This window comes from Musca autumnalis, unplaced genomic scaffold, assembly GCF_047663935.1.
Source record: "Musca autumnalis isolate F117 unplaced genomic scaffold, ASM4766393v1 scaffold_4, whole genome shotgun sequence".
Lineage (NCBI taxonomy): Eukaryota > Metazoa > Arthropoda > Insecta > Diptera > Muscidae > Musca > Musca autumnalis.
The window spans coordinates 166739174-166751294 of NW_027411977.1; the positions used below are offsets into that span (position 1 = coordinate 166739174).

The 12121-nt window shown below is 35.1% G+C and overlaps 1 protein-coding gene across 2 annotated transcripts in view; it reads left to right on the top strand.

The window, feature by feature from the left end:
* Positions 1–12121, top strand: part of LOC141402817 (dynein regulatory complex protein 11) — a 442109-nt gene that overhangs the window by 119921 nt on the left and 310067 nt on the right. For both annotated transcript variants that reach the window (XM_073984802.1, XM_073984803.1), the window contains one exon: positions 3308–3464. In XM_073984802.1, the coding sequence (XP_073840903.1) occupies positions 3308–3464 (157 nt within the window). The remainder of the gene's footprint in view (positions 1–3307; positions 3465–12121) is intronic.

The following is a 12121-nucleotide window of genomic DNA, read 5'->3' on the forward strand; positions in this document are numbered from 1 at the left end:
GTGGTTTTGGAAATTCGTACTTATGTGTTCGAAAAGTACTAAATTTGGTACAATAGGGATTCGAGTGAACGGACAGAGCTGGAATCCTGAAATTTGAAATTGAGATTACTGTTGGATCATAGGATTGGGGAAATTTTGGAAATTCGTATTTATGTGTACGAAAAGTACTAAATGGTACTAAATTTATTACAATTTGGATTTGGGTGAACGGATAGAACTGGAATCCTGAATTTTAAGTATCAAGGTTGGGAAATGGCGTTGAAATAAGGAAATGGTTTTGGAAGTTCGTATTTATGATTACGAGCAGTACTAAATTTGGATTTGGGTGAACGGATAGAGCTGGAATCCTAAAGTTTTGAATTAAGATTACTGTAGGGGTGTAGGATTGAGATAGTTTTAGAAATTCGTACCTTTGAGTACTAAATGGTACTAAATTTGGTACAATTTGGATTTGGATGAACGGATAAAGCTGGAATTCTGAAATTTGGAACTAAGATTACTGTCGGACAGTAGAATTGAGGTAGTTTTGGAAATTCGTACTTATGGGTACAGAAAGCACTAAATTCGGTACAATTTGAATTTTAGTAAACGGATAGAGTTGGAATTAGGAGTGTAGTATTGAGGAAATTTTGAAAAGTCGTACGTGTGCGTACGAGAAGTACTAAATGGTACTAAATATGGTACAATGTGGATTTGGGTGAACGGGTAGAGCTGGAATACTGAAATTTTTGTTTGGGAAAGAAATGGTACTAAAATTTGATACAATTTGGATTCGGGTGAATTAATAGAGCTGGAATCCTGAAATTTGGAATTACGATTACAGTCGAAGAGTAGGATTCAGGTTGTTTTGAAAAAGCAAACTTATGGTTACGAAAAGCACTAAATGGTACTAAATTTAGTACAATTTGTATGTAGGTGAACGGATAGCGGTGGAATCCTGCAATTTGAAAGTATGATTATTGTAGCCCTGTTGCGTTGAGGAAGTTTTGAAAATTGGTACGAAAATTCTAAATTGTTCTAAATTTAGTACAATTTTAATTTGGTTTAACGGATAGAGTTTGAATCCTGAAATTTGGAAGTAAGATTACTACTAAAGTGAAGGATTGAGGTAGTTTTGGAAAATCTTTCTTATGGGTACGAAGAGTTCGACTTGATACTAAGTTTGGTACAATTTGGAATTGGACGAACGGATACAGCAGGAATCTTGAGATTTGGAATTACTGTAATTATTATGGAATTTACTGTAATTATTTTGTATTAATGTCCGTGTATGGCTGAGATATGTCGTCGAAATACGTACCATAAGTATACGAAAATTACTTAATGGTACTCAATTTGTTTTTGGGTGTAGGGACAGTGCTGGAATTTTTATTTTTTGGAGTTGGGGTGTGTATTGGTGTGCAACGTTGATCTCGCTGTTAATGTGTAAGGGTGAGATACGGCTGATCTTTTTTAAAAACGAACTTAAAGGGTACGTACAGTACTAAGATAAAAATAAATATTGATTAAAATTGGTATTAGTGCGACCAAATTTTCAGTGTTTGTCATTTCCATATTATATATTGTTTATTTGTTTTTTTTTATATCCTTTCCGCATACGAAGTAGCGGGCATTTTGCTAGTGACTATATAAAGGACTTTAGCACTTATAGTAAAGATTTTTCAAAGAGTGGAGTTAATCGATGTGTGCACTAAGCGGCTCAATTTGCCCTTTTTTAAACCTTAATACTCTCATTAGGATTATTCGGTCTAACCTTAATATAAAATTTTTAAGTTGAACCAAGCAAATCATGCAACGAATTTCACTTTTCTGTCATTACTTAGAATTAGAATTCAAGTAAAAAACCGTTGAAAACTAATATGGTTTTTTATTTTATCTCTTTTTAAAATAGTTTGCATTATTTCTCTCCTTAAAACAAAGGTTTTATTCAATTTGGAAAAGGTTTCATTTAATTTGGAAAAAGTTTCATTTGATTTGGAAAAGGTCTCATTTAATTGGTTTCATTCAATTTGGAATTGGTTTGATTTAATTTGGAAAAGATTTCATTTAATTTTGAAAAGCTATACATAAACAAAACCAGGTGGCTGTCATTTAAATCCTCCAAAAATATATGTAAATGCCATAACGCAAAAGATAAAATAAAGGTTTCATTCAATTTGGAAAAGGTTTTGTATAATTATTAGATAGTTGTGCGATGCTCGGTGCATCGAACAACTTGAATAAGAAGAAGCAGCAAACAACTGCTTTGGTTGAGTGGTTGTGAGGCACTGAATTTTTATTTTCAAATTTCAACTTACATACTAGTTTACAAAATATTTCTTAACCTAAGTACAATCTAGCGACTCTTATCTTCTATTCGATAAGTAATAGAAACTAGTGCTAGATTGCTGCGACCTTTTTCAAGTGGTTTTGACCTGCGTGCATATGTTTGTGAAAGGTCATAAAATATTTATTATTCTTTTGCGTTATCATATGCAAGAGGCAAACCCAACATTCTGTTTACCATATGCTTCCTAAATAAATTTCTACAATTGATAAAAACAATGGAAACATATGCCGTAAATGTCTAATATTTTGTTAGGCCGCTGGAAAATCGATTTGAATGTTTATTTGAAATTGTAAGACTTTCCAGCGCCTCGACATGAGCCGAAAGTATGTACAAAAGTTATTATGTACAGGTTTCATTTAATTTTGAATAATTTAATTTGGAAACGCTATACATTAACAAAATCAGCTGGCTCTCAGTTAAATCCTACAAAAGGTATTTCTAAATGCCATGAAATTTGTTCTGGATTTATTAAATCCAGTGGAGGATTTATGAGTAGTCTAAATCAGACATTAGGGAACCGTACCTAAAATCTCCTGAGCGAATTTTTTGCAGAAGATTTCGAAGCTGACAAATTTCATTTGTGGCACTGAATGAATCCAGTATGAAGGTCGGAATGCTCTACGAAAAAATCCTCACTAGATTTGACTGCAGACATGTCATCTCAATAATAAGCTTTTAGGGTCTCCAGCTAAAAATTCGCCATAACTACAAAGTGCGACTTACAGCGGTTCTGCAAGCTCATCAAGAGCTTTCACCCCAAAGGAATTTTGCACAACCTAAAATTTCGGTTCACGGATTATCAGAATTGAAACCGTCCTAACTTTTGCGCGCAATAACAAAAATTTGTATTTCGGACGGATTCGAGAATGGATTTTTTTTCATGTAGCTTAAACAAATTTAAAGGCAAAATTTTGACATTTAGCCTAATATTTAAATATGTATATGATTGTGTTAATAATTATCCAATTTCGTTTGCAGAAAAAATTGATGCAACCATTAAACAGTTCTCCATTGAATGGCGAAACGTAGATGAATATTTAAATAAAAATCATGAAGCAATTTCAAAATGGGTCACCGAAAATGAACTTTCCAAAATTCATAGGGAATTGCGAATTCTGGTAGATAACTACATGAGGTAAGTTAAAATGAAATATCGATTTAAATGGGTATACACTGCAAAACATGTAGGGGAATACTATCACACTGTGCAACATTTTCGAAGTAATATAGTGCAAACAATTTGAGCTGAGAATTCTTTGAAAGTACAGACCGAAATGACAAAAACCCTAGTTGGGTCTTGTTGTGTCCGATGCAGCTTGGACATTATGGCCCCATCTAAACATGGTTAAATATTGACTTTTTAAAGAAATTCTGGGCTATATCTCTGAAACCTATGTGATTCTTCATCTGACCTCTGAAGCAAATTTGTAGATAAGGGCAAGAATAAAATATTTGTAGAAATAATGAACTCGAAAAATAACACCTACTGCTAATTTTTATACATTTCGCACCATATCTGCAAAACCGCAAATTTTTTCTGAATAATTCCTTTTGGAAAAATATTCGCTGGAATGTAATACACAAAATTTTGGTGAAATCCGAAATGCGAGAATGACCTGTTGGTGTGAACTGTGTTTGAATTACGCGTTGTAAAAGATATGATGTAAAATATTACTGAATCAATATGAAATAAGCATTCTAGAGTTTCAGAATGTTATGGAAAATTTCTGAGAACTTTTTTTGGAAGAATTTTGCAAAAGGTTACTTGGTTCAAATCCAAATAGTTTAGCCGATACTGACCGGAATTTCAGCAATTATGTAAAATCTATATTTAATCGATTTTGATGTCTAACATGGATTTTTTTCTTATGATGTCTTTTCAAAAGATAAGTTCTACTAATTTAGGGCTACAATATTGCCAAAGATAGCAAGACCAAATTACTAATCGTTTCTGAGATAAAGGCCCGATAAATGCAAAAGACTGTAGTTTTAGCCCGAAAATTCAATGTTGGATAAAAAGGGACTTTGACAAATTACAGAAAGTGCTGAATGGTTGCATTTTCACGAAAATTATTTAATTTGAAATTGAACATTACCGCCTCCCTTGAGACATCTAGCTATGTTACAACAACATGATTCTTAATTCTATTTAATTAAAAATACAATTAAAATTAAATAACAAGGCGGAACCGTCAATTTTGAGATTTTTTTTATTTTATTTAATTTTTTTTTTCATTTTTTCAAAATACAAATCATGGTCGATGAACCATCGAGGCAATAGAAGATTGCTCCCACAAATTTTCAAGACCTCAGGTCTCTCTCTAGGCCGATCATATATGGCGCTCTCACAGTGAACAAGGACCCGATACCACCAAACCGAAAATAGTTAGTTAGCCCGGAAACCCGGACTCGAATAAGTTTGTGATTTAATCACCTTCGGGTACACATCTGGACCAAGAATTAGTGCGATGTGAGCAGACTTGTGGAATTCGGGATCAGCTAATTGCATCCCAGCATAGTGGTCTTTAATTTAGTCTGGAGCCGATTGTGAAGGGGCGACCACATGCTCTAAAGACGTACTTCGTGCCGAAACTCGAAGCAATTGATTCGGGTCATAACATGACTGTAAAGTAAGTTGGCAGAACCAATCTTGACCAACGTTAAGGAAGTTGAGTTGAAGGTCATTAGCAAGCGTGGAGCATATACGGCTATGACCAGTACAGGGAAGGAAGGACAATTTTTACCAGCATTGTCTGCCCCAGGGTCACAATGGGCTGTATGGATTGAATTATCGGACCGACTGATCCCGAAGTCTCGGACAAGACAGGACGCGACGGAGCAAACGGACGTCTTGCAGAGGACTTCCTTTTAGCGGACGAAATCGATTTGTTTTGCAAGAAAGCAAATTTGTAAAAATTTCTCCATTAGAGGAAACAATACGAATGTATACTACCCCCGCATATGCCTTTTCTGACGCATCAGAAAAGACATGAACTTCTGCTTGACAAGTTGGAGAATACTGGACAAAATAGGTGGTTCCACGTTCGGTCTGAGGACAATCCTGCAGACTTAGGCAGTCGGGCGCTTTCTCCTTCTGAGCTGGCCTCTTCACAACTTTGGTGGCATGGTCCACACTGGCTAGGTCTGGATAGTTCAAATTGGGACATCCAAAACGTTTCCGTTGACACGGAAGTCGAACTTCGTCCAATAAGAACGCATTCGGGGCAAAATAATCAAATGTTTAATCCAGCCTGAAGAGACCAGATGTTTAGCTGCAGAAAGTTTTGGTCGGACACCAAATGATGAGTGGACTGTATAATTTAGGATATGTGGAGTATCCACAACAAAGCGTAGCTTTTGTTGTTTGCCTCGTAGAGGTTGTGCGGTGTAAATAAACGAAAAAGAAGAGAATTAAAAACACAAGGGTTCTTAGTATTGATGTTTGGTATGTTTATTGAATGTTTGCTCGTAAAGCTTTTACCTTTTGTCGTAAACAATAAGTTCTGTTAGTATTGTTAAGTGGACGGAGTCCGTGAACGAAGTTCGTCCATTCTGCCTTGTGTCGAATAACACACTCTACTCAAACGCAGCTTTAACTAGACTTTGGTGGGCCAACTGTCAACCTCTCTTGACAGAATATGTCAATATTACTTTGCGCCGAAAGCGTAAAGTTGAATGATTTACGTAGTAGACTATTTCTGACAAGGGGGTTGACACATGACTGAAAGTCAGTCGAATTAGATTTAGAAAGCCAATTTGAACTTTAACATTCCGCCGGCCTTGCAAAAACTACGTTTGTTGGAAAATAAACGAATATTTTTATGATAGTAAATATACAAAAGGTGTAGCTGTCAGTTCAGTGAGCAGTTGGATGGCGATAATGATGAAAATGTTTTATTTGTTAGTAAAAGTTAGTTGAGTAACCAAGCAAAACAGCGCCTGTGCAATCTTTCGTATAAGAGCAGGCTCCGGGACGATGATCCCAGCATGTGCTTGAAGGTATTTACTTCTTAAATAACCATGAAAGGCGAGTGCAGACTCCCGATGAGGAGACGCCTTATCATAGTTAACGGTTAATCAAACAAACTGCGCCTGTGCAAGCCCTCGTAGTAGAGGAGGCTCCGGGACGATGATCCCAGCAAGTGTTTGAAGATACTAATTTGTTGAAGAACTATGAAAGGCGAGTGCAAACTCCCGATGAGGAGACCTCTTATCATAGTTAACGGTTAATCAAACAGACAGCGCCTGTGCAAGCTCTCGTAGAACAGCAGGGTCCGAGACGATGATCCCAGCAAGTGTTTGTAGATATTAATTTGTTGAAGAATTATGAAAGGCGAGTGCAAACTCCCGTAGAGGAGACGCCTTAGCATAAATCATGGTAATGATCGTCTTACAATAGTTTATCGTAGATTTTGCGAAGCGTTTTTAAAACAAGACGACCGGATATCGATAGAAATGTTTCGAAATATAAAACTATGACCAAAAATTATGAAATTAAAAAATGTTGTGTAGCGTTACATAAAGCTATTTTAAAGGGTTTTTTGTTGATTTTATATGAAATATTGACACAAAGTATATAATTTCAATAGGGAGAGTTTACAATATTTTAGATATAACTTTGAAATTTGGAACAGATTACACTGCTCAACAAAATTGAAAAAGTTGAATGTTTCAGACGAAGTTGCAGTTGTTTCTAGATGAAATCGGCGAGTTATTTTCAAATCCGGTCCCGGGTTTTCTCCATCAGCTCTTGTTTTTGAGATATAGCTCAAAATCGGTATTTACGAGTTTTACCCAGACTTTCGTTATTTTCGGATACAAACAAATATTTTTTTGTGGGGTTTTCGACATTTATATATTAAGGAGATGTTGTACGCTCGATACAAATCGTTTTTGAAATAATTATGGTGAGTATATATTAAAAAATATAGAAAATATACGACGGACCTTGTAAAAATTGCATATTTTGAGTACTTTAAGCTGTAATTACGTCATCAGGGGAAGTCATAGGATCATCATATGGTACTCCGGATATGCTTAGGGTGTCTACTATATAATCCAGTATTCAAATGTATAATATAAAGTTCATAGCGCCCATGATTCCGCCATAACCTAAAAACCATCATGAAGACTGCCATTGAAAAGTTAATGGCTTATGTGTTAATGATATCACTGGTAAATGATTTCCCTTTAGCAGTCTTCATGGCGATTTTTAGGTTATGGCCGAATCATGGGCGCTATGAACTTTATATTATATATTTGAATACTGGACTATATAGTAGACACCCTAAGCATATCCGCATTGCCATATGAAGATCCTATGACTTACCCCGATGCCGTAATTACAGCTTAAAGTACTCAAAATATTCAATTTTTACAAAGTCCGTCGTATATTTTCTATATTTTTTGATATATACTCACCATAACTACTTCAAAAATGATTTGTATCGAGCGTACAACATCTCCTTAAGAGATTAATGTCGAAAAACCCACAAAAAATATTTGTTTGTATCCGAAAATAACGAAAGTCTGGGTTAAACTCGTAAAAACCGATTTTGAGCTATATCTCAAAAACAAGAGCTGATGGACAAAAACCGGGACCGGATTTGAAAATATCTCGCCTATTTCATCTAGAAACAACCGCAACTTCGGTTGAAACAAAAATCGTGTTGAGCAGTGTTATAATAAATTAGTCTTTGGATGTTTAGAATTGAAATGAACCATATCAGAACTCGTTCAGTATAGTCCCCATACAAAAATTCCGCCTGGTATTCTCAAGTTTTTAACCAATTTCTCCAACAGAATTGACGCAATAACTAAAAAATCTTTCAAATGAATATTACCCATGTAGGTTTAAGTTTTAATGTATCCCAGAATTTTTAACCACAGTAGCTCTTATTTGGCATTTTCGATTCTATTTCAAAGATTTTCAGTATATCTTCTTCTCTAAAGTACATATCCATATATCACACATTAACTTCAGTCCCATTAAACAAGTTTTGTCTTATTTTTGCTTTATTAAGTTATCAATTGAACACATTTTTAACGCGAGGACTGATTCTGATAAGAAGATCTATCTAAAAACCCTATTAATGTTATATGTATACCAATAACTTATTGAAATAAATAACTCCACAAAAAGAATAACTCGAATCCGCGAGTGCATATTGGACTTGTACCGAACTATTGTAAGAAAATAATATTCTTTTTTGTCATAAAAACACCAAAACTTTACTATTTTACCAGAAGTGATAGAGTCCATGCAAGACAACTAAAAAATTCAGAAAATTACATTTATGGTCTGTTCCAGTACTGCAAGAATCTACACATTTTTAGTAGCAAAAATGTGTAGATTCTTGCAGGTTCTGGAACAGCCATTTAGGAAAAAAAAACAGAAGTCGGCCGGTACCAACTACGACTCATAGACTACTAATTCTACTCGCAGCACTGTTTGAGACTACGAAATCTACATTAGGTCTCGGCAAAATTTTAGCTAAGTCCTGACTAAAAATGGGTTAAGCCAAAAAACTGCATCAACTGATATTCCAATGGTTGTTGTTCCGCCTTTTTTCAATCTTAATTGTACGATTAGATGTTTATGAACTCGATGACATTTAAAACTTTCCAAGGACTATGACTTCTGTCGGAACAACGGAGGCAAACATATGAACATTCATATCTTTTGATTTCTTGAAAACGAGTTTAAAGAGTATCAGTCGGGTTTGCCGACGTAGGTATACCCTCATAGGGTATCTATAGGCAGATCGAATACGGGCTTCATAACCAAAATCTTTGTCCTAAAAATTGTGTAGTCAGGGAGTTTCAGAATTTCATGGCCTTTTTGGACAATACACTTTCCGACAAAAATATCGAAACATTTGGGTATAAAACTTCACGATTGTTGGCGTTGCGAATAAATGCTTATGTTGAGCTCATAAAATTGACTTCAATAAGAGCGCAAAAGTTTTGCACTTTTGTGGAGGAGATACCTATAATAATGTCCCATTTTGGAAGTAATTCGTTTTGATAATTATGGTGTCAAGCCGTAATTTTAGTAAGATTTAGAGCTTTTGAACCGTTATGTCAGGAAGCATGGACTTACCCATATCGCTGTAAACAAGACCGCAAGCAGTAGTGTTGGTCAAAATGTCCAATTGATTCTCGAACAGCCCTTATATTGTACTTATGTTGAAATTTTTTTAGGGAGGTATCCGGAGATGTTGTCGCATATAGACCTTCTTGGTACTTGATATTCATATGTACGTCCGGAAGTAATTTTAGGATGTTCTAAGTTTCGGTGAAATCGGATATTGACATTTTGAGTGGGAGGTACCTGAAGAAGTGAACCGATGTAATCCATATCCGTACCTAATCTATGTCTCGAAGAAATCGATTTGGACCTTTGAGAGTTATTGTGCGCACCATTTTAGCGAAACATTTTGTAGTCTTGTGGGAAAAAAGGAGTGGACCGATATGTCTTAAAGTTCGGTTGATCCGTTTGAGAGTTGTTATGCGCTCGAGCCAGACAGACGGGCGAGCTGGGCTAAATCGACGCCAATTATTTGATGAGGTACATTTTTATTGTTAGCCTAAAGGCCGAAATTACAGCAGATTTTAATATAATTTAACTTATGTTTGAGCATTAATTTCGTTTCAACTACAACTTTGTTAATGATAGAAAAAAATTCTGGTGGGTATGCTACTTATAGCAGATAATAGAACTTTATAAAGCACAATAATAAATTTTTCTCCTTTAAATAAATAATAAAAAATTAAGGTAGTAAACAATTTTCAGAACAATCTAAGTTTTCTTTTCAAAATTCCAAAAATAATTTTTATTATTTAGAGAAAAAACGTATTAATTTGTTAAAGTAGCTCAAAAAATTGAACTCGACCAAACCATTTCGGGGGGCCCGGGCCCCCAGTGCCCCCCCCCCCCCCCCCCTGAGTACGTCCCTGATCTGGAAGATCAATTATTGGAAACGTTTGATTTCAAAGACGTTCGATTATTTGATGATGGAATTGGTCCCGTTATAACCCAGCCAAAGACAGTATTTTGTGCCAATAAAGTGTCAATTACGTTGTGGATGATACCGTCAGTAATTATTTTAGGATAAATGTCCGCTCCTAGTAGGAGATCCACTCGACCGGAATCCAACGTAGTTGGATCTGCCAAACGTATATTTGGCAGTCGAGAAGACAGATCAATATCAGATGAAATAAACGGGCAATTATTGGAGAGTTCTGGAAGAACCATAGCATTAAACTTGATAGATAAATGTCTATTGAATGAAGACCCTATCTCAATGGAGGAGATTTGGCTAGAATTAGCCGAAACCGATTGGTTAAGTCCAGTAATGGAGGATAAAGCGGAGTTGGTAGAAATACTGAGTTTAGAAACCACTCGCTCTGAAATGAATGTTGATTCTGATGCTGGATCAATTATGGCACGAACCGGATACGAAGTACCCTTGTGAATAACATTCACCATAGCTGTCCCCATTACAACATTGTTGGATGAAGTGGTATGAAATACCTGTCTATTCACGAAAGTGGAAGGATTTGGAGGTGTTGTATTGTAGGGGGCGAATCGGACGAACTCGGACTCGAATTTGGTTGTGAACCAGTCTCAGAATTAAATCGACGACTAGAAATAGAAGTCGATGTTATCGCCGAATTGGGAGATCCTACTATCACGGACGTAGCCAGGGGGGGGGGGGGGGGGGCGGGCCCCCCGAAATGATTTTCGTTCCCATAGGATATTAGCTTATGTTTATTTTTTATTTTTATTTATTTATTTTTATTTATTTAATTTTTGAGTAAAATTTTAAAATTTTTTGGGTCAACTACATTGGTTTACTTATTGAAAGTATGAAATAATGAAGAAGTTAGGTTAGGTAAGTTTTAAGGTGTTGTTTAAGCGTTTAATAGTAATTTTAGGCTGACTCTAAGTGTTGTTGAGTTCAGAACAAGATGTTTACTGGCTTGTAAACAATATCTAGAAAAAAAAAACATTCTTGTGGTCCTTATTCTTTATTATGTTTCAAATTTGCAAAAAAAGAACTATACCAACCATTTTTTATGATAAAACTTCTGTTCCACCGCAGTCTCGTTCGTTGAGATTATTAGAAACTGGTCTCTTGTTACAAATTAGTAAATGTCTATTGTACAAAAAAGGATTTTTCTGTCGTACTTTTATGTTTTGTTCTACCTTTCGAATGTTAATAAAACGAAGATTAATGAGCTTGAGGTCAATAGTTATATTTTATTTATTGCACATTATTTCCAATATTTCGAAATTACATTGAATTTCAACTTTTTTAATGTGATCTTGTGCAAACAATTCGAACTGATGAGTTTTTGAAAGTACAGACCCAAACCACAATAAACCTTAGTTGCGTTTTGTTGTGTGAGATCCAGCTCGGATTTTATGGCCCCATCTAAACATGGTTAAATATTGAGTTTTTATAGAAATTCGGCGCTATATCTATGAAACCAATGCGAAACTTCTTCTGACCTCTGAAGCAAATTTGTAGATAAGGACAAGAATAAAATATTTGGAGAAATAATGAACTCGAAAAACTGCATTTACACTGAAAGAAAAATGTTTCATTGATTTTGAACCAACGTTGAGTTTCATTGAATAAATGAAAAGTTTCATTAAATAACAATAATAAGTTTCTTCATTATTCCAATGAAATTTCCTAAATTATGCAATGATACTTCTTTATTATAATCAGTAAAGTAGCTAGAAATAACAATTTTATTATTGCTATGAAACTTTCACATTAA